This window comes from Prionailurus viverrinus, chromosome D1 (genome assembly GCF_022837055.1).
Source record: "Prionailurus viverrinus isolate Anna chromosome D1, UM_Priviv_1.0, whole genome shotgun sequence".
Taxonomy (NCBI): domain Eukaryota; kingdom Metazoa; phylum Chordata; class Mammalia; order Carnivora; family Felidae; genus Prionailurus; species Prionailurus viverrinus.
The window spans coordinates 105,387,925-105,414,131 of record NC_062570.1 but is presented as its reverse complement, the minus strand read 5'-3'; the positions used below and the strand labels follow the sequence as shown (position 1 = coordinate 105,414,131).

Genomic DNA, 26,207 nt, shown 5'->3' with positions numbered 1-26,207 from the left:
GTTGCTTTGGTGTCGGGGGGGGGGGGCGGGGGGCGGGGGGAGGTTGACATAGCCCCCTTCCTACCCGGCACTGAATGTTCGCTTGGCTTCTTTTCTCTTAGCCTTTAAGCCTCATCTTTTCCCAGGGCCAGGATGAGGCTGCTTGTGGCTCTGCCGACCCCGTGTTTGGGCCTCCCAGTAGGCTGTCCTGCTGTGGTCAGGGCGGTTACTAAGTCAGGTTCACATTCACATTTACAGGACAGGTCTGGAGTGGGTTTTCAGCGCTAGGCTGGCTTCTCCGTTGATTCTTAACGCTCCTGCCCTTCGGAAGCCAGCCTCCCGGGGTTAGGGGCAAGGGCGGCCAGCCCACAGGGGGCGCTGTTGAGCAGCAGGGGCCTTCTTGTAGAGACAGCAGCCCCTCGCTGCCACCCTCGTGCCTTGCCGGTGCACCCAGGGTGCCCACCTGGCCCACTGTGAGCCCTGGTGCCTACAGGCCCTTCTTCCTTGACCCCAGAGTTCTCCGGCCTGGCGGTAGCCTCTCTGCCCCTACGGAAGCATCTGGAGAGTCCTGAAACCGGCCACTCAGCCTGGTGTGAACTCCAGCGCTACGCATTGCTCACCCCTGCAGTGAAGCTCTGTGGTATAAAGTGTAAATTATCAGGGTGCTTCCGAACCTGTTGGGGAATCGCTTTAAGAAAGAGAATGGCCTCAACCTACGTGTAGATAAGCTGATGCCCTCGGAACTTGAGGCGGCTGATTTAATCTTAGGGAGTGCTTATTACAATTCGGTATCTGGAAAGTGGGTCTCCTTCTCGTGAAATCTGATTCCATGGCTGTTCTGGGGAGGACGTTTTCTGATGTCTTTTTGGTTTGACTGACTGCTGGTGTGCACATGAGGCAATCCCAGACACAAAACCGCCTTCCTGACAAAGCTCTCCACAGGCTCCCGTTCCTGTGGCTTTTATCCACTTCATGGAACCCTCTAAAAGTAGGAAAAATAATTCTTCTCTGCCGGACAAGCTTCTAGTAAACACTTCTTTGCATGCTTGAGTGACAAATCAGCTGGATCATTTTGAAAGTAAGAAATATGTTCCAAACTATTTTTTTTTTAATTTGAGACAACCAGTATAGATAAATTTAAGAATTTTATGCGGGTCTCCATGATAGAATATTAGTTTATATATATTAGTTTCAATTTCTCGTTCACATTTAAAGTGAGGTTTCATGTTGATATAAAGTCCTGAGTATAGAGAGCTTAGGGCAGGTCATTTAATAAGGTCCCTTGACCATGTCACTCACCTGTGGGCCATGTCTGGCTCAGGGGGTGCTTCACAGGAAGTTTTGTGAATTCACAGCGTTTTGTGAATGCCGGCAGTCTGGCTGTGCCTTCTGGCCCTTCTGATTTCCTAGCCTCTAGTGTTCGACTCTAACTCCCTCTGAATCTGACAGAGGTGTGGAGTGTGAGGAGGTCCTCTCCCTGCTGTGTCTGAAGAACTGGGGCTGAGGGCCACAGACGGGCTCCAGAGACCTGGCCGGCGCCTCCCGCTCCCAGGCTCGTGCAGGGCGGCGGTGGGGAGAGGAGGCAAGGCAGGGACTTCCTGTCACTCCAGCGGCGCCTCCAAAGAGATCTGCTTAAGAAAGCGGTAGACTCACTTCTCAGTGACTGAAACAGTCCCCGGCTTTGGCCGGGATAACAGTTCTAGGCAGTGTGGGGTTTGTGTTTTGTTTTTTTGTTTTTTAATAATCAAGTTCTCAGTAATGACACAGCCGTACGGTGCTTCCCAGACTTGGATTTCTCCAAGTCCAGAGCACTTTTTATGTGACTTTAAGTACAATACAGTAACAGTTTTCACTTAGGTGGGTTTAGTACACATTAGTAGCTTTATTAGTAAAAATCGTGTCTGAAACTTGGAAGTTCTTTGCGAAATTGCATCTTCATAGAAGCTGTAATAGACTTAGAACTAATGAGGACCAGGGAGGTTTGTTTCCTTTTTCCCCTAAGTTACTGCATAGAGAGAGGTTACTTGTGTCCGTCAGTGGCTATATGTGTCTCCGTAGGGACATGAACGAATAGACAGGGAGACAGACAGACGATGCATATATGGGTGGACACATGTATATCTGTACATATGTACGTGTATTCACATACATACACTTCTAATACATTCAGTGTCTGCGTGCTCTCTCTGAGGCATTTAAAGGAACGTTTTTCGGTTTTATGAACCCCAAAACTTCATAGTCCGAAGTCCAAAGGCACAAAAAAGTTAAAGGGAGAAAAAAGAAACAGACCAACTGGGGAGGGACCTTCTCCCTTGTGTGGCCAAGTTTCTAATCTGTGAATAAACTCAGAGCCCGGCTTCTGCCGCCTGCTTGGAAGGACGACTTCATGATTCTTTACATCTTTGAAGGCACCACACGTTCCATTTTACCTTAGAAAACACGAGGGCGCAATTCAGCAGAATCCGTTTCTTTCTTTTGGGTTCAACGGGTGTGAGTGCTACGTGTCCTATTTTTCATTCACCTGTCCGAGCTCAGCCCGGCCTTCCAGAACTTGTCTCTGCCCTTCTGCGTTCACCCGCGACTCACTCGGCCCTGGCGCACCTTACCAAATGCGCCCCCGTGAGGCTGGCCCCCCGCCCCGTGTCACATAGTGTCACCTCCATGGGCAGGAAAGGGGACAGCATGGAAGGGCGTGAGTGAGCACGGGGGGGGGGGGGGGGGGGGGGCGGGGAGAGAGGTCTCTCAAGTTAGAGAAAAGTGAAGTTTCAGGTTCTCAGCAAACTAGATAACCGCTTTTTTCGGACCTGAGGAAAAGTTGCCTTCCAAAGCCAAATATAAGGTTTATTTTTTAATCGCCTCCGATTTGGATTATCCATGCCATAATTCCCTGCCACCCGCACGAGTGATCAGGAGGGAGCAGAAGAGGCATTTCTGCAGCAGGTGTCCGCGGGGTGGAACCTCCGGGCGCTGCTCAGAAGGATAACCGGGGAGAATTGGGTTTCAGGCCGTGGTAGCCGCCTCCCCCCCCCAGCACGTGGCTTCTGGCGAGACGCCCGTGGTTCAGCTCCCGGCCTGCAGGCGAGAGGCGGCGCACACACTGTTCTTCGTCAGCCTCCGTGCCTGGTTCGGGGTGGCGTGCGGGGTGCCGCTCGCTGTCCTCGCTGTCCTTTACTCCTGCTTCAGAACACAGGACACCTTCGCCGGTTTCTCTTGTTCTGCTGGGCCTCCTTGTTGTTTTAAATCAGAACCTCAGCATTCTCGTGAAGTCCGTTTTAACCTTCCCCCGTTTGCCACCTAAGAAAGCCCAAGTGAGCCCGGTGCTCTCTAGAATGTAGGAGACAGAATGGGCTCCTCTGGGGACCTTGCAGTTGTAGCTTTTCAGCCTGGTGTCGGGTCAGCGTTAAGACTTAATCCTGTCTCTGAGGTAGGTAGGATAGAAGCCACTTTGATACTCTTCCCGGCCTCTGAGACCCAAGTCTTTTTCTTAAAGAGAACGAAGTGTCCCCGAACGTTGTGTGTTGTAGGCTGGCAGGTTCGATTACTGGCTGTGTTTTCCCCGGGTGCGGTGTTACTGGGGGGGGGGGGGGGGGGGGCGGCGGAGGGAGGGCGGTGGGTCACCACTTACTGGATCTTAGGTTAAGGTTGGTTGTGTGCAGAGGTGATTGATGCATCTTATAATTTCAGACTGTCACGTGTCACTTGATCACCTCTGCGAACTGGACTTAACCCAGACCTCTCTCTAAAGATAATTTGCAATAGAGGACAGAGTGGTCGTTAACATTTCCTGCAGTGACATGTGCATTCGAATTCCAAACATGTCCTTTTTTGGGTAAATTGTGTCTGAAATTATTTGATTGTTTCTAGAAAAACACACCAACTTCTCAAGCCCTAAGGCTATGTAAATAAGATGGTTTCTGGAACACAGGTGGGCAGATAGTGTGTAGAATGTCATTAGAATCATTGTATCACTGTCACTGGCCCTGGGGCTGCCAGGCCTTTTCTGATTATCAGATGCAACAAATGACGTCCAATTTTATTGACCAGTTTGGCTTCAACGATGAGAAGTTTGCGGATCAAGATGACATTGGCAAGTGAGTATATCTTCCTGTCCCCCCGTGTCGTGCGCTCCTGTTTTTTGTGAGACACGGTTCTCCGGGGTTCCCGGGACTTGGGCACATTCACGGGCTGGGATGAGCCTGCCCCCACGAGGTGCCCCTGCGGTCCCAGCCTGTCGGGCCCTGAAGCAGCCGGGGGGCGGGGGGCCGCGGGGCTCTTTCTCACAGGGGCTTGTCGCTGTGTATACTGAGCTTTGCTCACGAGCTCTGGTCGCTGCTCTGCCCACACCCCTCTCCCCGACCCCGCCGACGGCTGTGCCAGGTAGCAGCCCCCAGGGTGGTGAGTCCCTGCTGTAGTTGGCGGGTGGGAGTGGACCTGGTGGCCTCCCAGCAGGGGCTCCCCACGTGTGTCCTCCCCAGCCCACTCGCCATGAGGCCGGCCGGGTGTCCCGTAGGAGCCGGGCAGGCAGAGCGCTCGTGTGGGCGAGGGAAGCGGGGGGCACGGGAGTCAGAAGGATTGGTACCATACCAAACCAGTGAGGGACAGATGTGTGGGCGATCCACGGGAATGAAAACAAAGGGTCTGGCGCCTGGCCCGGGGAAGGGAGAGGTGTTCATAAGTAAAGTATTTACGAGGAGGGTCATAGCTCATCGAGAACAGAGGTGAGGACCAAACGGCTGCTGTCACGGGGCACTGCCTGATGATGCTCGTCAGTACCCGGCGTCCGGGTGGCTCGTCGCTAGCAGTTAGGTGCTCGTGGTTCAGTGACGCAGCCGGCAGAGCCGTCTTCTGTCCCGAGCTGCAGTTTGTGGCATGTGAGAAGCTGAAGGCCCCCGGCACGGTCCAGCTGTACCATACAGCACGCCGTGTTAGCGCAGCGGACGGAGGCTTCCCTGTAAACAGAGCAAGAGTTCAAGGCTGCCAGCTGCCCTAAGCGTCAGCTCATTTGGATGCAACATGAACAAGGGCTGCCCCCGTGGTGGTTGTGTCTGTACCGCAGAAACGCTCGCACCAGAGCCCACGGGCTCCCCTCGCGGCATCTCGGCGCTTGCCCATCTCCGCTCTCACTAAATGTTACCTGTTAGGAATCCAGTCCCTTTAAAATGCGCATTGGGTGCTTGGAGTAATGATTGATTAGAACAGATCTTTTAAGAATTATACTGACTTTAGGGCACCTGGGTGGCTCAGTCGGTTAAAGGTCCGACTCTTAATTTCAGCCCAGATGATGATTTCACAGTCCCAAGATGGAGCCCCGCCTTGGGCTCCAAGCTGGCCATGAGCCTGTTTAAGATTCTGCCCCTCTGCCCCTCCCCTGCTCACCGTCTTTCTCCAAAATAATAAGAATCTTACTTCCTCAAGAAATTATGTTTCACAGGCTATGAGTTCTTTCACCCCTACCTTCCTGCCGATCATGCCATATGTTAGGATTTGGGGGGTGTCTATTCTGTGGATGAATTTGGCCATCCCGGGAGAAAGATCAGTGTCTGAGAGCCGACAGCCCTTGGGTACTTTTTTTGGGTACCTATTTTGACTGTTTCTTCTTTCCAAATAACCTTTTTCTTGGTTGTGTAAGTATGGCCCGTGGAACCACGGTTGTTGCCGTGGATGTTAAAGATCTTTTATGGAAAGGCTTCGAGGGTGGGTTCATTCTGTCTTACAAGGCATCCGTCCCTGCCTTTCCGTCCCTTCTTCATACCGAGGGAAGAGGCATCATTTAATGCAAGTAGGTTTTTGCTTTAGTTTTACCTGTGGAGATTTTAATGGTAGGGTAACTGTTTTAAATGTGGAAGATGTTGCAAATAATGTTTCTGTCCGTGTGTAGGCAATTAACTACTCCTGTACGTACATTTTGTTTACAGTGTTTCTTTCGATCGAGTATCAGACATCAACTTTACTCTCAATACAAATGAAAGCGTAAGTATTAAATGTTTCTTCTCCTTAGCAACACGGTATACGAGAGGTGGACAGTGGGGCCTGGGGTTTGTCCCATCCTGTGCGTGGATGCCACGTGCGCTGGGACCCTCCGCGCCCCAGGACCCTTCATCTTAGGCTGGTATCACTTCACCCACCCGTGTCACCTGCGTGGTCCCTGTGGGGATGTGAGTTTGCAACCCTGGTTTAAGATGTGACAGGGCTGCTAAAACCGGGTCACTTGTGATTACAGGCTAGACTTCAGAGAGTGCATTTTGACTCGAGCCAGATGCCTTTTATTCCAGATGTATGTCACCGGGAGAGAAACTTGGGCTAGATCAGGGCCAGCGTGTCATCCCCGGGCAGGGCTCAGACACCAAGTCGGCCCTGTCGGCAAATGATGCGGGATTGGTGTCATTTGAGTGGGCACGGTCCTGATTTTTCTGTTGATTGACACGAGGGACCGCTGGCTTATTGGCTGATGTGATGAGGTAGTAGGTCCTGACTGGGCTGTTGCTGTTACCGTCACTGCCGCTTAGCTGGTAAAAGCGGAGGAAACGCGGGTTGCTTTGTTGTCAGGGCGGATCTGGGATTGCATCTTGGCGGGGGGGGGGGGCAGGGAGGCTCTTGGAGGGAACACGGTGCTTCTCCGGGTGAGGGGAGTCCGGGGAGACCGTGTAGGCTTCTGTGGGCCAGTTTTGAATCGAGTCTTTGGAGGGGGAGCTTTCTATGGTTCCGCAAAAGCTGACGTTGCGTGCTGTTACGTTTCGTTTTGGTGTGTGTGACAGACACTGTTTAAAAAAATTTTTTTTTTTAACGTTTTTATTTATTTTTGAGACAGAGACAGAGCATGAACGGGGGAGGGACAGAGACAGAGAGAGAGGGAGACACAGAATTGGAAGCAGGCTCCAGGCTCTGAGCCATCAGCCCAGAGCCCGACGCGGGGCTCGAACTCATGGACCGTGAGATCGTGACCTGAGCTGAAGTCGGACGCTCGACCGACTGAGCCACCCAGGCACCCCTACAGACAGACACTGTTTTTTAAAGGAAGTTTGCGTTGGTACCTTGTGGAGAAAATAACTTGATTTTTAAGTTTGTTTTGTTATTTTTCACTCTCTCGCTTTTATTTAGGGAAATATTGCCTTGTTTGAAGCATGTTGTAAGGAAAGAATCCAGCAGTTTGACGATGGCGGCTCTGATGAGGAAGACATCTGGGAGGAAAAGCACATTGCGTTCGCTCCGGAATCCCAGAGACGGTCCAGGTGAGGGGTTTGTTACGGTGGCCGTAATCCCCAGGCGGAGAGTCGGGGGTGGTTGGGAGACGCACATCGGGTCCTCGGCAGATGCACGTATGCGACCTAGAGACCGGTGCTTCTGTCGCGGTCAGAAATGCCCTTGTCAGCTGACGCGAGGTGGTGCCAGTCGGCCCGTGTCCAGTGTGACAGGAGTGTGGATGAGTCAAGGTGATGAACTTGAAAATGCAGGGAGCGTTTAGACGTAGTTCGAGATGCGTCGTGGCGCGGCCTCTTCTGAACGGGAGGCAGTGCCGAGGAACGTAGCGAACGGCGCTTCGGGTCGATGCCCCCTCACCACTAATGTCCGCGGAAGCGGAGTTCTGTATGGTTGCCTCCGAAAGACTGAAGGTTTCCCCAGGGGCGGGAAAAGCTGTCTCTACAAGTTAGTCTAGCTTGGGGAGACGGGCTCCTGCCAGCGAGGGCCCTTTGGGGTCAGTCCAGTTGGGTTTTTTTCCCGTCTAATTTGTCACTCCGGCACGAGAACACGGAGTTCTTGTTATCCGAGTAGCCATCGCCAGCATCTTCATAGTCGGGAGAATAGCAGCGGAACTCTCCTGTTTTTTTCGTGTATTTTTAAGAAGTAATGTGTCCACCTGACAGACAATTCGAAGAAAACAGAACGTACGGTGAAAAGTACAACCCCTCCCGCCCTTGCCCCACTGGCCGTTTCTTCCTCTTGCTGGGTAGAGGGCACCAGCACCCCTGCCCTTTCTCCGCGCGCACCGGCAGCTGTCGTGTCTCTTAGGAAGCGTACTGCTTCGGGTTACAGAAGACCCACCTGTCGCTTAAACACCGCGACGGTGTATTTGTCTCATAATCCACAGCCGTGTAAGGTCATTAAACCTAGCGGCTTTTCTCATGCCCACTCTGTCACCGTCTGCGTGTTGCCTTGTTACTTTGTAATGACCAGGTAGCTGCAGCTCCCGGACCAGGAAGCAAAGACAGAGATCTTCATGGTGACTTTGTTTGTTTTTGTTTATTTGTTTTGTTTTTAAGATAAAGCCCCAAACTTGTCTGTCACCATCTCACTATGAAATTCTGGGCCTCGTGTTGAGTGAATTCACTGAATGGCCATTGCCTACTACCGTTCACCTTGTGATGGCAGACCGTCCTCACGCCTTGGAGCAGTCGCACCCCCAGCGGGGCACCCTCTGTAGAGAGCGTAGAGAATCGAGTATGGCAGTGAAGGTAGCATCCTAGAGGACAGGACAGTTGATACCCAGAGGGAGCACAGGATGATGAGAAAAGGCAACTTTCTATTATTTAACAGCTCTGTTGAGGTGTAATCGACGTACAGAAAACTCGTTTATTTAAATCATACGGTGTACCAAGTTTGGACATATGAATACATCCATGACACCATCATCTCAATCAAGATCATGAACTTATCCATCACCCGCAGAAGTTTCCTCCTGCCCTTTTCTATTGCCTTCCCCCATCTGCTTTTTGTTCCTTTAGAATAATTTGTGTTTTCTAGAGTTTTGTGTAAGTCACATTGCACATTATGTAATTTATGTTGCTTCTTCCACTCGGCATAACTATTGTGAGAGTCATTCATGTTGGGTGATGTGTCAACAGCTCATTCTGTTTTACGGTTGAGAAGTGTTCCATTAAATGGATGTACTACCCACCGAATGGGTGGCTGTGTTTATCCCTGTACCTGATAATGGACATCTGGGTTTCTAGTTTTGGGCTATGGTATCACTTGAGGGTAGACTGGTAAGTTATGGTTATATATTGTAAACCCTGAAGCAGCCACTAAGCAATAAAAACAGAGTTATAGTTAATAAGCCAACAAAGGAAATTAAATCATAAAAAATATCTAAAAAGAGAACAAAACAATAAAGGCAACTGAGACCCACAGAAAACTAATAACAGTGTGATAATATTAAACCTAGGCAACCGTATCAGGATTCATTAAATGCTATTAAACATATGATCTCATAACCCTAGTTAAAATGAAGGGATTTCCGATCGGATAAAAAAATAAGGTCTGACATATGCTGCATCTGAGAAAGAAAGAAATATAAAGACACAAACAGGCTGGAAAAAAAGAGGGTCTGCATATTTAAAAAAAAATTTTTTTAACATTTATTCATTTTTGAGAGAGAGAGAGACAGAGCATGAGTGGGGGAGGGGCAGAGGGAGAGGGAGACACAGAATCCGAAGCAGGCTCCAGGCTCTGAGCTGCCAGCACAGGGCCCGACACGGGGCTCGAACTCACGGACTTCGAGATCATGACCGGAGCTGAAGTTGGACGCCTAACCGACTGAGCCACCCAGGCGCCCCCTACATATTTAATAGTAAAGCGGATTTCAGAGGAAAAGCATAAAGAAAAGGTCATCAGGGGTCAGATCTTCAGGAGATCATAACGATTCTAAATGCCTACACATCTGTTAACAGAGCTTCAGAATATGTGGGGCAGAAACTGGTGAAGCGGCAAAGAGAAGCAGACAAACTGTGGTTACCATCAACATGCGTCTACACTCCTCTGTCAGTAGTTGACCACAGGCAGAAATCAGAGACGCGGACCACTGTCAGCGCGGCCCTGCCGGACATGTGCAAGGCACCTCAGGCAGCAGCAGCACCAGAGGCCCTACTGTCCGGTGCATGTGAGATATTTATGCCAAGAGAAATCCTATTCAGGCCATAAAGCAAGTCTCAGTATGTTCCTAAGATTTCAAGTCCTGCAAAGCATGTTCTCTGACTCCGGTGGAATTCAGTTAGAAGTCAGTCACAGAAAGATCTCTGGAAAATCCCTAAATACATGGAAACTAAATAACAAGTGGGTTAATGAGGAAATCAAAGGGGGCGTGACCAGACTGTCCTAGTGCTGTTTTTATGCACAAGTAGAGACCTCTCCAGGCCGTGACCTTGGCTTCCACCTTAGGAAACAGAAAGACAGTAGACGAAATCATTGCGACTTAAAGTCATCCTCTGAGAAGCCTGAGGAGTTGGTGCCCCTCCAGACAGAGCAGTCAAGAGAAGCAGGGGATACACGGTACTATGACCAGGAACGACAGCAGTGACACCACAACGTACTAAGGGCATGCCGTGACTGACTGAGGCAGACGATCTTTAAAGACCCAGACTACCAGAGCTTTCCTGCCCCCCAAGAAAGATAAGTGGAATAGTCCTGTATCTATGAAAGTTGAATTTTTAGTTTAAAACTTCCTACATAAAACACAAAAAACTCTGGGCCCAGGCGGCTTCTCTGGGGGATTCGACCAGATGTTTCAGGAATGACACCAGGTTTATACAAAAGCTTCTAGAAAATTGAAAAGGAGAATCGAGTGCTCATGTCATTTCTAAGAGGCCACATCAGTGTGACGTGACACCAGAGCTGACATCACATGTCATGACAAGAAATGTGACTGCGTTATTCTCGTTAATGTGGATGCAGAAACGCCTTTCAAGGTTTCAGTAAATAAAGGCAACAATAATACATCATGACCAAATAAGGTCTATTCCAGAATTACAGAGTTGGTTTAATATTTGAAAATCAATCGGTAAGCGTGTGGCTGAACCGAACGTTTATACCTGATAGGAATTCTTAGCAAACTGGAGGTAGAATTTCCTTAACCTGCTTAAAACTTCTACAGTAAACATACGGCTTGGTAGGTTAAAAAGTGGTCAAAAGTGAACAGTGTCCCCCTAAGACCAGGAACCAGACAAAAGAGGTCTCCTCTTACCAAGGCTTTTCGCTATTGTTGCTGAGGCTTCTAGCCAGTGCAGTTAGTCAAGAAAAGGAAATAAAAGCCGTCTAGATTGGAAAGGAAAGGGTAAAATTATCTTTATTCACAGACAGCAGTCACTGTCAGCGTAGAAAAATTTGTTGGAATCTACGAAAAGGCTATCAGAACAGTTCAGTGGGTTTGGCATGATCGATCAGTACGATCGTGCTTCTCCGTACCGCAGCAGACAGTTGGAATTGACATCACTAAACAGCCCTATTGATAGTAGCATCAGAATATTGAATATATAAGGGTAACTGACAAGACGTGCAAGGCTTGGACACTGAAAATCACAAGACAGCTGAGAGAAATCCAGAATTGATAGATGTTTATGATTTGGAACTCAGTATTGTTCACATGCCATTTCTCCCCAGATTGATCTAGAGTCAGTGCAATCTCAAGTAAAATGATAATAGGCTTTTGGTAACTGTCGACAAGCTGGCACTTAAATTCGTAAAGAAATGCAAAACAACCTTCATAACACCGAATTGGAGCACCAGCAGCACCTGATTTCAGAACACAGTAACTGCGACAGTGGCCGTTAAGACGGAGTAGATCGGGGGACGGAATAGAGTATAAATTATTAGATTTGGTGACAGCTGACTTTTGACAAAGGTGCAAGGGCAGTTCGGTGGAGAAAGGATAGTCTGTTGAACAAACAGTTCTGGAATGGGTGAACATCTGTCTGTGCCTCTTACCATATGTACACGGGGACTCGAAGTGGATCTTAAACCTGAATGTGACGCATCAGGCTGTAAAACTTCTACAGAAAATCCTTGTGACCTTGGGTTAGGGCAAGATTTCTAAGATCCGACACCAAAAGCACATGCATGAAAGGAAATTTTCATAAGCTCAAGTGCGTCAAAATTAAGCGCTTCTGCTCTTGTGACCGCACTAGTAACAGGAAGGGATGGTGCGTGGATTCGGGAGGATACCTGCAAGTCACATGTCTGACGTGGGGCATCTGTGCGGGCCATGTAAAGGATTCTTGGGGCCCTATGGTAATGACAGCCTGGTTGTTAAACTGCTGAAGGTGGGAAAACACCCTCGAGGAATGATATGTGGGTGGTAGGTAGGTCGGCATGTGAACAGCAGCTCAACACCTTGGCCGTGACGGCAGTGCCACAGTGAGCGGCGTTTGCATCCTGTGAGAAGCCACCCACGTGTTGATGCACAGGGGCCAGCGGGACAGCTGAGAGCAGGGTTAGGCAGCATGTTCACAAAGGCAAGAATGATCCAGACAAAGTGCATGTTATTTTTTCTTACTGGATGACCTTCAGAATTTTCTGGATTTAGCTGGTGACTGATAGGCATCATTAAATATTTTAGTCTTTCCTCCCCCCCCCCCCCCCAGCTCGGGGAGTACAGACAGTGAAGAAAGTACAGACTCTGAAGAAGAAGACGGAGCGAAACAAGACTTGTTTGAACCCAGTGGTGCCAGTACGGAGGATAAAATGGAGGTAGACTTGAATGAACGTAAGTCGTCTTCCTTCTGTATTCATCTCTGTGTGTTGAAAACTGGTGTATTTTAAAACTAGGCGCCCTGGCCTGCAGGATGGGAGTTAGGTTGAAACTCCGTCCTCTGAGTCCCCTAGGAGGTTTAAGTGTCAAGGGTGGGGGCTGAGGGAAGGAGCTGGCTGTCCCTCTGAGGATGGGGCGTCTCCTACGGTATGGATGCCCTCTGTGTGGGTCTGGCTGGAGGACACAGCACACTGGGAGCTCCAGCCTCTGGGTGCCTGGCAGAAAGGGAGACCACGTAGATTATGAAAAGATGAGGAAGTGCTATGTTTGTGGGATCAGCAGGGACTATCCTGAAGGTGACACCTTAAAGCTGAAATGATTGGAAATGGGTTCTTCGGTTTATTTATGGACTGTGACCCTTGAACTTGTCCCGCCTTAGTGCTTATCTATGTCCTACTTGCGAAGAAGACTTGCATTAGCTGGCCTGTACAAAAATACCGTTGACTTCTGAAAGTTCAGGTTAATTTTTACGTGAGAGAGCCATGTGGATTGACACTGGGGCTTTCCCCGGGGCTGACAGTGCTCCTGTTCCCCAGGAAGGCCTCTGGGTACTCAGTTCTGGAGGCCGAACCCCAGCTCTGGGCTTCGGGTGGACCGCAGCACCCCAGCACCGGGGGCCTTAGCGGTAGCCAGCACACCCCCACGGCGCAGACCCAGCGAGCGAGAGAGGCTTGGTCTCTCCTCTCCTTGCTTTCCCAGCTCACCATCTTCAGGAGGAAGCAGTGGGCTTTTCTGTCTGTAGCTCAGTTAGAATCCACACGCCTTTATCAGGTTCCAAGTGTGTGCCCGGGTACGGGACAGCACACAGTCCGCGTCCCGGAGCTCGGTCTCCTGAGGAAATGGGGAGACTGCCGTAGACTCTGGGGAGCTCATCTGGGAAGGTCACTTCTGTGTAGCCTAAAGCGTGGTGTGCAATGAGAGCAAAGACACAGAGACCTCGTGTCGCCCCAGGGGACACATCTCTGAGGAGGCGGCGTCGAAACAGACCTGCAGGTTGGGTGTGAACTGCTGGTGGGCAGCACAGGGAGGATGGGTTAAAGGATATAAACACGAGCAGAGCAGCCAGGTGAAGAGAGAGGTCGGGACGGGTCCCAAGCACAGAATCTTCTGTTCCCCTCGAGTGTGGCAGGTACCGCCTTCTGTGCACCAGCCCCGAGGCTCTGAACCCAAGTCTGAGTGTTTATGGACCCTTCTTTGGGGCCGCGTGTTGATTAAGTCACCGGCCCTTCGTGATTTGCTCCATTCCTAGGAGGCTGGGCTGTGGGGTGGGGGCTGGAAGTTGCAGCCCTCTGACCCCCGGCTGGTTCCCCTGGCAACCAGCCCACCCTGAGGCTCCCCAGGAGTCCCCGGCCGGACGGATCTGTAGCACACAGAAAGACTCGGATTCCAAGGGTTTGGGGGTGCGCTGTGCCTTCTGTGTGTGCTGACGACAGGGGCACTGCGTGTGGGGAGGCCGTTAGAAGTGCAAAGTGGGGCCACACCTGACTTGGGAAGCATTGAAAGTCTCCAATTTGTGGCAGCAGAATGGCCAGCATACTGATACTGCTTCTTTCGTTTTTTAACTTTGTTTTGGAATCACTTTGGATTTACGGCAAAGCTGCAGAGATTGTGCAGGGAGTGGCCGTGCACCGTCATCCTCCCAATGTTACTATAGTCTTGGTACATTTGTCAGAAGTAAGAAATTAGCATCTTCTTTTAGATGTAGCTTTATGTCCTTGTTTGTGTGTGTGTGTGTGTGTGTGTGTGTGTGTGTGTGTGTGTGTGTGTGTGTTTTTCTTCCCACGGTATTTGTTAGTTGTTCGTTTATCAAGAGAAGCTACTTCATACCCCGGTGTTCGTGTTTCCAAGTTCGGGAACACAGGTCAGTGACAGACTTCCGTGGAAGCCAGCCCAAAGAGACTCTTCACATTCCAACATCGCTTTGCACTCTGAAAGATACCAGCCACCTTCATATCCTCAAAATCTTTCATGGAATCGTGATTTCCATAGACATCTGCATATACCTTCTTTCTTGTTTCGGCCACAGCAAACTTCTAGAACGCTGCAACCCCCAGGGTACAGCGAATGCTCCCGCAGTATGAAATTGCAGACGCTTGGCCAGAAGGCCTCGCATCTGAGGGTTCAACAGAGCACCGGAAGTCATGGTAGCTGTTCCCAACCCCAACCTCAAATCCGGCGTCCTTCCTTTCCTAACTGGGACAGAAGTGGCCTTGTGTGGTATTTCTATGGGGAAAAGCAATCTTAGGAATAAGAGTTGAAATAAGAAGTAAGAATCGCCCTCCGCGGGACTGTCCCGTCCCCACCACTCTGGTCCATAGTATCGTTGCGCGTCTTTTTTGAGACCTCTCGTATTCCGTTAAACTACTGAAGTATTCTCAAGATGAAATTCCTTCCCTCTTTTCAGCACCCAACTGGTCAGCCAACTTTGATGTCCCCATGGAGACGACCCACGGTGCTCCTTTAGATTCTGTAGGGTCTGACGTCTGGAGCACAGAGGAGCCAATGCCAACTAAGGAGACGGGCTGGGCTTCTTTCTCGGAGTTCACGTCTTCCCTGAGGTGAGTGCCCGTGCGCCAGCTCCCTAAACCTTTCCGCTGGAGAACTGGGGGTGGCGTGCCAGCTGCTGACACCGTTTGTGAAGTTCGCGCCTGACACAAGGTTATGAATCGGTGTGGCGGAGACGGCAACGAATTACAAGGAGACCAGCCTCATCCTCCTCCCTCTCGTCCAGGATGAGCTGGGAAAGGCAGTCGCCCGGGAAGGTGTGGCCCCAGGAGGTGACGTAGCAGGGTGCCGACGGAGATGCCGTCTGCAGGCGCCCGTCTGGCCCCACCGAGCTATCGGGAAACAGGGTCGAGGAGAATGGGAGCAAGGTGGAGCCCAGGGACTCCTGACAGGTGCCTCTGTGCAGAGCGCTGCCTAACAGTGCAAAATGTGTCTTCAGGTGAAAGATAACGTCAACTTGTATGTCGCTTGTAGTTAGTCTGATACTTAGGGGCGTGAAGGGTAGGGCCGTCCTTCTTGTTACTTGTAGCATTCTTCACGACAGCACCCTGTCATTTCATAGTTTTCCTGAACAGTTTTGTCCGCATTTGAGTATTAACTATGGATTTCAGGCCTTATTAGGCCTAGTTTGATTTGCTAAACGTGGTTTTATTTTGTCTACTGAGGGAAAAAAACAGTCTCCACCGCCCCATTTGAAAGACTTTGTGGCTTTCCCTGCTCTAACGGGTGGCGGTAACTGCAGACCAGAGGACAGGCTGTTAGCAGCTGCGGGTATGCCACCCTCGGCAGACCGCAGAGCTGGCTCAACCCACACGGCTTTACGGCGGTGGTCGTGCCAGCGGGAAGTTCTCGTTCACACGTAAAAGGGAGATTTGTGGGCAGACGTCCCCAGGGCGTCACAAGTTATTTCACTGGCTCCGCCCTCGCACCGGGCCGCCGCACCGGGCCGCCGCCTTTCCACCTCTGGCCGCGAGTGTGACCGGAGGTTAGGTGCCCTGGGCTCCTTGGCATGTTGTTGAAGCAGCGTGCTCGTCTTTAACCCTGTGCACAAGTCATACCGCCTCTTGAAGTATCACCAAGGCCCTGAGGCGGTTTGGCTCGAGGTAAAAGTAGGGACTTTGGTGAAAATGGCACCGCGGGTGCAGCTGGTGCCACACAGGGCGAGCCCCTGCCTTCCCAGCCCTGCGGGCCTGGCGATCACGCGGAGGACGAGGGACTGGTGCGTTTTGAACCTTCCCTGCGCACCTCTGGGAAGTCCCTGAGCTACTGTCCTGCTGCTTTGGCGGAATGTTTCCCTGCCCACGCTCGTCGACCTTCAGGCAGCGCACTTGTCTGCACTTAGACCTCTGTGTCGGCGGAGTCTGTAACCGACCGCCTGTGTCGCCCCAGCGAAGCCTGGATGTTCAGAGGGTTTTGTGAATAATGGTAACTGAGGGCTGTTTCCCACTGCTAACGAACTGAATTTTCTCTTTTCTAAAAGTACTAAAGATTCTCTAAGGAGTAATTCTCCAGTGGAGATGGAAACCAGCACTGAACCGATGGACCCTCTGGCTCCCAGTGTTGCCGCCCTGGGAGTGCAGCCGGAAGGTGGGTGTGGAGAACAGGGCACGAGCCTGCATGCCCACCGGCCGCTCGTGCCAAGGCTGTTCGGGCTTTAACTCTGTGCTTAGTGTTCTAGATCTAGTTTTTTCCGTCCACATAATAGGTTTGGGCTCAAGGGCCGATAGGAGTCAGGAAATCGGGATGGTAGGTCTGACGTCCACGGGGCAAGTGCTGAAGAGAAACGATGTGTTCATTCCAGAGCCGAGCGCGTGGATTCTAGAAGGCGCAAGGGATCTGAGATGTCAGTTACTCAGTCCTGTCGATGTGCAGAAATGGAAACAGGCCCAGAGAAGAAGAGCCCGGTTGGTTAGCCTGCAGAACCCAGTGTGAATGAGATCGGAATTAGTCACGTGTGTTTTCAGGACCAGCTGGTGCCCAGTTCTTTAGTCACTTGGAGTTTGCTTTGCTGGAGCCTGTGTGTGTGTCCAGGCACGTTTCAGGCCATAAGGCTGTTCATTTCCTTCTCACCTTTATGAACAGTTGAAGTGGGTCCAGTGGATTGTCACATTATTCAAGCTGTACACGCCGTTCCTTGCAGAGGCCCTGAGCTCTTTTCAGCCTGGCGAACAGGGCTTGGGAGGAGGTTGGTGGAAGGGGGGGTGCGAGGAGTTGGTGTGTGGAAGGAAAAAAGAAGTAGATAGGTCCTTAGAACGAGAAGTGAGGACACGGGGGGTGGGGCCCAAGAACCAAGGGGTGGGAAAAGTAATAAAACCGGTAACTAATATTGGATTTGTTTGTTCTGCTTTTAAGTAGTTTATGTGGATGATCTCGTCTTATCCCTCAGCGGTTTCGCACGTGGGTTTAGCTACCCCCATTTTACGTATAAGAAAAGTCTTGCCCTAGGGTTCTTTAGCTAGTAAGTGGCGAGGCCGGGGTTTGAATTCGGCAGGTCTGACCGCAGAGCCCAGGCTCATGACCAATATAGCGTATAGCTCCCTGTTACAGAACAAAGAAATGGTCCACGAGGAACCACAGGAAAGTAACTTAGGGAAAGAAAAAAGGACCCAGTCGGACCCAATTGAAAATAGGACCCAACTGAAAGAGAGAATGAGAACAGTACCCTGAATAAACTGTCTCCTCGGTACTCGTGGGCTAAAGCGGGCGAATATGTGTGGCTGCCTAGAGTGCTGTCTGCTGTGAACCTGAGCGTCCAGCTGGGAAAGCCGGCCGGGAGAGGTTGGGCGTGTGGGTAGGTGCTGAGCTGGGAAGGCCGGAGGGGGCCCGTGGTCCTGAAGAGGGCCGGCAGGACGTCTCCCTAGTGGGCGGTTTTCAGAAGCCCGTGCCCGTCAAGAACTGGCCGAGGTGGCAGCCAGCAAACAGTCTCTTTCTTTTCCAAGCAGTAGCTGGAACACCGGGTGGCTGGGTCTGCACGGAAAGCGGGGCCCCGTTCTTGTTGGTTTTGGTCCGTGTGACCATCAGCTGTGTTGCTTTCAGCTCCAGGCAGCGTAGCCATGGAGGCCAGCTCTGACGGAGAGGAGGACACAGAAAGTTCAGACAAGGTAACTGAGACAGTGATGAACGGCGGCATGAAGGAAACTCTCAGCCTCACTGTAGATGCCAAGACAGAAACCGCAGTCTTCAAAAGGTAACCAGGGCTGGATCACGCTGGCAGCTTCAGGTTGTGGGAGGACGGCGGGGGGAAACCTCAAATGTTAGCATCTTTAATTTGATTCCGATGTGGGTTCAGACATTGGCCGGACCTCTTCCCAGCTTCTCTGTTGAGCCCAATAAATCTAAACGCAGACATGGAGAGTTTGGGGTCCCTGAGTGCCTTTTTCTCTCTTTCTCTCTTTCTCTCTCTGTGATGCTCGGAAGACTGTGGATTAAGTCTAGTGGGTTCTAAATAGAGGAGTATAGGAAATGGACATTTCTGTAGTCACGGTAGAAATTGACGCGCATACGGGCTCCAGCCCGTCAAAACCCAGAGGATCAGTGTCGTGCACATCACTTTCTCCAGACACGGCGCAGCCGTGAGAATTCAGTAGCAAAATGGTAGCTTAAGAAACATTTTGGACACTAACCGCACTTTTAAATTCATGGAGCAAAACAGGGATCCTAATGGAAAATAAAAACGGAAAACTGAAAGAGTCACAAACACTTCCGTCAAGACTTGTGTGCTGCAGCGGCATCCGCGCTTGCCGCTGTGGCCTCTGTGCTCCGCTGAGCCTTTCGGATCGGAAGGGGCGCTTCCCGCCTCATTAGGAGGTCGCTGCAAAACACACAGCAGGCACGAGAAGGGACGTGGACTTTCCATGTGAGCGTATACACACACAACTTTGAAGTTAGAAGCTAGCGGGGGCGCCCGGGTGGCTCAGTCGGTTAAGCATCCGACTTCGGCTCAGGTCGTGAGCTCACAGTTCGTGGGTTCGAGCCACGTCAGGCTCCGTGCTGAGCATGGAGCCTGCTTATGATTTTCTCGGCTCTCACTCTCTTCACCCCTCCCCCCTGCTCGCACTCTCTTTCTCTAGAGTAAATTTTTTAAAAATCGGTAGCCTTTCTCTGCATCAGTAATAAGCAGCCAGGACCCATCATAAAAGGCATTCATCAACTACATCAAGTTTAAGATAATTCCTGAGTAATTGAACCCACGAATCTAGAGACAGTTGGGAAGAACTGATAAAAGCAGTCCCAGAAGAAGCGGACACGTGGAGGCCACGGCGGCGAGGACGGCAGCACTGTGCGTAGAGGCCCGGGGCAGAGGACAGTTGGGCACCGGGTCGTTGTGAGAAGCCAGGTGGAATTGGGAGGTGCACGCACCGGGGCACTGTGCCACCATCGCCAGAACACATGATCTTCCCAGCGTGAGTCCACAGCAGTACAGCGAGGTGGCCCGTTCCTCGCCAGTCACGTGCCGCAGGCCATGACTGCATTTTACGAGAACGGCAGTAACACGCGGTGAGCACATCAGGATAGTTGCTTTCGTGAGGATGGGGTGAGGGGGGTGCGGATAAAGAAGAGTAAGGAACCAGGTGACTCGGGTGACTCTTCAGACTTTAGGCCGATTTCCTCCTTATAGGTTGCCTCGACCCTCCCGAAAGCCACCGAAGAAAATCATCCCAAATTGGGTTTTTCGTAAGCAAGTGCAAGACGGGACTCAGCTCTGAGAATGGCGGCCCTTCCCGGAGGGAACCGCTAGCTGCCCTTTAGCTTACGTGGGTGCCAAAATTATGGCGTCAGAATGGGAAGTCCGGACAGGATAGGCCACAGTCTGCTTGTGCAGCCCCCAGAGAGCCACAGCACTTGCTACTTACCTTCCTCCGCCAGCAGCCACCGAAGGGGTAGAGAACCCTGCCGGTATCTTGCCCGCCCAAGCCCTGTGACCCCTTCGGAGCCGCTTTCGCCTGTCGTGGCCACCCTTCTCGCCTCTCGGCCTTCGCGGTGCTCCTCGAGGAGCTCCATCCCACTGCAGGCCCCCAGTCCCAGGCTGGCTCACGTGACAGGGGCAGCAAGCCGACCGGGGTGTCTCCGGCCGACCGTGTGATGCTGGGCTGGGCCCCGAAAGCAAAGTGCCGTAACTAAAGACCCGTTCCTTCAAACAGGTTCATTTGACACCTCCACCGAGTCTGCAGTTGTGCTTATGTGCAGTCGTGGACACATTCCCCCCCCACATTCCTCATTTATAGGAGTATTCTGAAACTCTTGTACGTTTCTTTTTCTGTTTTGCACACTGGGCTTCAGAGTGTTGAAATCCTATCGGTATGTATGGTAACACGGGCCGTTCTCGATCCGACACCAGCCGCATTACGTCATCCTTCCTCCGGTTCCCTCCTGTGTGTGCTCCTTCCCGTCCGTGATTTCCCAGTCACCGTCTGTGGTCCCTGTGGCCCCTCCCCCGAGCATGCTCAACCCCGGGGCTCCGCTCCGTGGCAGCCGTGACTTCCAGGGTCGTTGCATGTACCTTCATCCTCCCCCCGAGCTGGCAGCCCGGGCATCTAATGCTGCCTGTCATCCTCTTTACTGCAGCGAGGAAGGAAAACTGTCTACCTCTCAAGATGCTGCTTGTAAAGATGTGGAGGAGAGCCCTGAGACAGCAGAGGCGAAGTCTGCGGGCCCCCGGCCCCCCAGCAGTAGCCCAGAGCAGAGGTAACTCCCCGCTTCCTCGGACCTGCCCAGGCTCTGCTCTGGCTGTGGCTCTTGTCTCCTGGGAGCTGGGAGGAAGGTTGGCATCCAGGGCTGGGGACACAGGAGGGGGCCTTACAGGTATCCTCAGGCTTTCAGCGACTTAGCACGGTAACATTTTCTCAGGCCGCATCTAGGCAGGGTGCCTGAGTCAAGGTCTTATAGATCAGTTTACCTCCTTACTCCAAAAGCTAAAAATCTGACTGGTTTTTGGAGATTCAGTAACATCACTGGCTCTTTGAAACGTTACTGGGAATGGAAAGGTCTTGGGTGCTGGCATACCTTCCCCCTTACACTTTTTTTTTTTTGAGGACATGTTAAGTTGAGGCTGATATTGAGCTCTTCTGGGTTTGGGGTCCCTAGGCTGTGGCAGCCAAAGTTCTCACTGGGTCCACCAGCCACGGGCAGCACCTGGTGCCCCTTTTCCCACGATCACGCATATGTGACACATGGGGAGAGCCTTCCGGGAGGCCCTTTTATAAATGTAGCTAAATATTCTTAAGCCTTAGATGATTCCCTATACGGTTTTTGTTTTTGCAAAATAGTTGTCTTGCTTAAGCCAGAGCTGAGTGATTTGGAATGTGATGTTTTCTTTCTAGTCACCTTTTGCTTAGACTGAGCCAGTGGTCTGAAGGGATAGGCCAAGCCAAAGCCTCAGCCGCCGAGGGCCGGCGCCCCGGCCCGTACGCACGGCCTCGCAGGTAGAGCAAGGGCGGCCTCCGATTGCTCCAGAGCTCGCACGAGAAGAGGACTTGCCCTTGGACCACAAGGAACTTTGCTCAGCACTTCCCAGAGTTAACTTTTTTGGTTATACACATCTAAGTTTGTACATTCCTTCCATAAGGAATAAAGTAACCTTTAAAGCCATTTCAGAGAAGTTGTACTTTCCCCCTCGCCAGACCCCCACCCCCCAAGTCTTCGCCATTTTCGGGGTAATGGGACCAGCGGGGGCCAGCAGGGGGCGCGCTCTGTTCACCGGTCGGCAGACCTGTAGTGTAGCAAACCCTGCTTTGGTTTCTCTCCTGGGAATGACAGCACGAGGGTTTGCTTTTATGATTAAAAAAAAGCCTTTGGGGCGTATAAAACAGATGAGTTACAAGAACTCTTTGAGCACGTTGGCTCTCGTGCGGGCCGTGGGAGGAGGCAGAGTGACTCCCCAGCCCCGAGGGACCCAGCCCCGGCTGTGCAAGCATCCGGGCAGGTCACCTGTTTTGCCTGGGGTTTTCGGGTTAGGTCTTTTCAAGGTATTTTGTAGGATCTTACCCCTCGCCAGTTATGTCCCCTCCCTCCTGCTACTTACACATTCCCTTCTACGAGAACTGCTTCGAAGGCCGGGTCGTCCAGGTCTGCTCCCGTTCAGACTAGTCGCTTTGGGAGCCTCTTGGTTTCTCGGGCACAAGTGTTACAGGAGGCTCTGGGGTCATTTCCTTGGATCTCTGGAGCGCAGATTATCTGCCTCCGGGGAACCCACCTAGAAACATCTGGTGCGAAGAGCCCTGCCTGTCCGCCTGCCAGACTCAGGTGGCGGGGTGGGGCGGGGCGGGGGGGGGGGGGGTGGGGAGAGGGGCACTGGGGAGGGCTGGCGGAAGAAGACCAGGGCGTCCCTTGTGCCCGTGCACTCATCTGTTTGTCCTTCCTCCATCCAACACACGTGAGTGTGGCAGCCATTGGTCTAGGCCTGAGGGTGAAGCAGTAGGTTGACAGGCGCCCGGGTGACATAGGGACGTGTAGAAAGAGGTGCCGCTGAAGAATCGGGAAAGCTGGCTGAGATCAGGAGTCCCGCTTAGATGGGGCGGTGGAGGAAGGCCGCTGAGAAGGTGGCGTTGAGCTGCCGTGATGGCAGGGAGAAGGTAAGTCGTCCGACGCGTCACATCTGTGCCCTGAGTGACGTGTGGCAGCGTTGGAGGTAGAGAGAGCCGTCGGGACTCTCCGTGTGCCCTGTTCCCCACACGGTTCCCGTCACAGCCGGGCGTGATGCTCCCTTGGGGTGACAGGGGCGCACCGCCACGGTATTTAATCGGTAACTCCTGTCCGTCAAGCACGTGCGACTCCTGTGCTGGCCAGCGCGCCAGGCACGTTGCACGGATCCCGTCTCCCCCACCTCCGGGGGACTTGCCCCCCGCCTTTCCCAGAGGGAGAAGCCGAGCTGAGAGAGGTTAGAGAACGCGCTGGAGACCCTGTAGCCTGTGAGCCATGACGGTCCGTACCGTCGTGTCTCTGAGGCGCGGAGACTCCTTGAATGTGAGCAGCGTGTGTCTCTCGCGGAGCCGGCTTCTGGGCTCTCTGTCACCACTAGCAGGTGTCTGGAGCCTTGGGCTCGTGAGCCGCAAGCCGGTCCCGAGGCACCTGTGTGCTTCCCCGGGCATCTCTTAGCCCCCTTTCCCGAGCCTGCGCTGCAAAGTTCTGGAAACACGGCCAAGACTGCCACGTTTGGCCCGTCGTTTTGGCAGGAACGTGGGGTTTGTGTGTTGTCCAGCCTTCCCTCTTCTGTGTGCCCGGCCTCAGCCTAACGCTTGCCCGGCAGAAGCACGTTTGTGAAAGTGCACGCCTGTTTTCCAGAGCTGGCCTGTTTACAAGCTTTTTCCCCCCTCTTTCGGTAGGAGAATCCTGTTTTTCAAGTGAAATGTTATGTGGGTTCTCCTCCGTGGAACACATAAACAGGTGTTTGGAAGGAGAAATGAGCAAGGGGCTCATGATGGGTCCGGGAGCAACAGTCTGAAAGCGGCCGAGCTAGGCCACACCTGTGCCCCTGGGAGGCTGAGGCGGGACGGCTTCACGGAGCCCCTCCCTGCCGCAGCCCTGCCTGTGTGCCCGTTCACCACCGCAGAGGGGAAGCTAGAGCCTGTTCAGTTAGGCTTCCTGGAGGTTTGTGTCTGTGAAGCAGTCCATTAAATACCCGCCTCCCCACCAGTGCCAGGCCTTGCACTGGGCGTTGGGTAAACTTGGGAAAGGAAACGTCCCCACCCTTGGGGAGCTAAACGGAAGTTTTTCACTGACCGTCTCACGTTTCCGCCTTGAATGCCTCAAATGTCTGTCTCTTCCCCCGCAGGACTGACCAGCCAAGCACGCCAGGCGACACGTCGGTCAATGGCCCCGTATGATGAGTGACCTCCGCCGCCGACTGAGGGCTGCACGTCGCCACCGTTTGGGGCCCCTGGAGACTTCACCTGGAGCCCGCCCAGCCGCCACTGCTGCACTCGCTCTGCAAGGGATCAGGACCAGCAACCTTTCTATTCTAGATTCTAAGACATTGTACAGAGAAATCCAGAAGTGTAAAAATATTGCACATTGACAAATACCAAGAATTTTTGCGTATGTTTATATTGTATTGTTCTAAATAATGGGTAGCCTGTGAAATACGATCTTGCCACCCGTGTAATAATGGCAGTAATACTGTAGTTCAAATGGCTGTAAGAATAGTTTTATAAAAGTGAATACACAGATCTATTGTATTTGAAACATAACTATTTGACAATTATTAGTGTGACCAAAGTATTAGGCAGTTTTCGTACATTTTTCACCTTGTACAAAATTCTGAATTCATTTCCCTTCCAGGCTGGCGAGGAGTCGTAGGGTTGAAATGCCCTCTGAGTGTTATTTTGGTTGGTCTGACTTACAAACGTGATTTTGAATAAGAAGTATTTGGTGTTCTTTTTATAACCAGCTTTCGATTGGTAACTGTTTTCTGTATTGTTTTAAACGGATCAAAAAATGTAAGTCTATGGGTAGAGATTAAGTATTTATTGCTACAGCTTAGTTGATAAATCGATGTTATTGGAAAGCCATATGTTCTGTTAAAGTCTCGTTTGCTTGAAATGGTTATTCCTACAGGTGAGACACTAGACTGTTTGGAGTGTACCTGGCTTGTGGTTTGAGTAATTTCGTTTTTCGTTTTTGTTTCTGTTTTTTGTTTTGTTTCAGTAGTTCCTCCGCCTTTTAACCCATTCACCAAAATCTACCTTGTTAACAAGCATCACCAGTGAACATTTCCGAGCGTTTGCGTATTTAACGAACCTACATCCTGCGAGGCAGGTCAGTTGGAGATTGCTCGTGCTGCTGATGGGTTAGAGCGCGTCCATTTCACAGGCTGGTATTCTAAAACCAGAAATCAAAACCCGGCACCTAAGCATGGTGATTGTTTTCCTGTACCTTGTGAGGTTTTCACTCGTAAATTCTAAACCAGTGTATTTTTTTTTTTTAGGACTGGTTTGTGTATATATATAGTGATTATGGATACTAATTCAGTGTAATTTATAATTTTCTATGTCAATATAAAGATACATCACAGCCTTCTCAAACAGCTGAAGCAATATATTGTATATTGCCGTATCGTCTGGGGAAAGGGTTCAGTTACTTCACCTCTTGCACTTTTAGACGCAGATCAGTTTTTCATTTCTGTAATAGAAAATTATTCACGTATTTTTACATCATTTGTTTTTCCTGACCAGTATTTAAAACCAAAAGGATATTCTGAATAATGGCCAACGATTTTTTTAGAACTAGCATCCCAAGCAGCGTGCCTAAACATTACATTGCATATGGAAATAAAAAAGAATCAAATGTTGAATGCCTTATTTCTTATTTACTTTTCCATTGTAAATGGTGTCAAAACTCTGTGTGAGGCTTACCGAGGCCGACCCAGCGCTCCGGGACCGTGGGGTCGGCAGCGCGCCCGGGACGGATGGCGGGGGTGCTGTACCTGGCCTTGGCGCACCTCCTCAGGAACCCTTGCTGCCGTGAGCTCCTCTCCGAAGAGACTGTCCTCGTGCGTTCTCCTCCGGAACCCAGCACCGCCAGAGGACAGGCTCCTTCCACTTGTCTCAAGGACGCGGACTCCCGGGGACGGCCGACGGACGGTCCGCGATGGTCCCGCCAGCCGCCGACAGGGCCCGGCCGCCTCCGCGCGGTTGGCTTCTCCACCGCACCCCAAGGTAACACAGCGTTTCATCCCACCTACTGCCGTTGAAAGAGCGACTCGAGGTTTTTCTTTGGAGTGACATTCTGTTAGCTCGTTTGACGTGGCAGGGAGGACACAAGGGTGGAAAGAGGCAAGCGTGCTGAGGCGCCAGCCCGAGGGCCAGGAGCGAGTCCGCTCTCGTGTAGTCTCTGACTTCTGTGTATTGGCCATACCGAATCGCGAGCCTAACAGATGTCTATAATACAGTACCTGTATTAAAGATAACTGCGGCAAAAATAAAGCCTGATTCTTTGTTTCTAGAAATCTCCTCTTGTGCCTCGCTTGGGCTTTAAAAAGCAGACAAGGTGTGTAGTGGGCGGGGCCTCCTGACCGTGTACCAGGTCCCGAGTGAGGAGTGTGCCGTCCGCAGGGCCTAGCGCTGTAAGCCAGGCACCCCGAACCGTCCGCGAGCGGCGCACGGGGGCCCAGTAAGTATACTTCCGCAGACGGAGACTCCCCGCCAGCTCTGGTCTTTAGGTGGTTCACCTGGTCCTGGGGCGCCTCACTGTCTCCGTGGGTTGCGCTTCT

The 26,207-nt window shown here is 51.7% G+C and overlaps 1 protein-coding gene across 18 annotated transcripts in view; it reads left to right on the top strand.

The window, feature by feature from the left end:
- The window catches only part of PPP6R3 (protein phosphatase 6 regulatory subunit 3), a 137,492-nt gene extending 111,549 nt beyond the window's left edge, over positions 1-25,943 (top strand). For 6 of the 18 annotated variants that reach the window (XM_047878115.1, XM_047878116.1, XM_047878117.1 and 3 more), the window contains 9 exons: positions 3,973-4,070; positions 5,895-5,949; positions 7,078-7,208; positions 12,330-12,451; positions 14,901-15,054; positions 16,482-16,588; positions 18,038-18,188; positions 20,567-20,686; positions 21,322-21,589. In XM_047878115.1, the coding sequence (XP_047734071.1) occupies positions 3,973-4,070; positions 5,895-5,949; positions 7,078-7,208; positions 12,330-12,451; positions 14,901-15,054; positions 16,482-16,588; positions 18,038-18,188; positions 20,567-20,686; positions 21,322-21,427 (1,044 nt within the window). In that variant the 3' untranslated portion in view covers positions 21,428-21,589. Of the gene's footprint in view, positions 1-3,972; positions 4,071-5,894; positions 5,950-7,077; positions 7,209-12,329; positions 12,452-14,900; positions 15,055-16,481; positions 16,589-18,037; positions 18,189-20,566; positions 20,687-21,321; positions 21,590-23,771 lie in introns of those variants that run through there. The other 12 variants (XM_047878122.1, XM_047878120.1, XM_047878128.1 and 9 more) reach the window with 5 other exon arrangements.
- Positions 25,944-26,207: the final 264 nt, after the last annotated feature.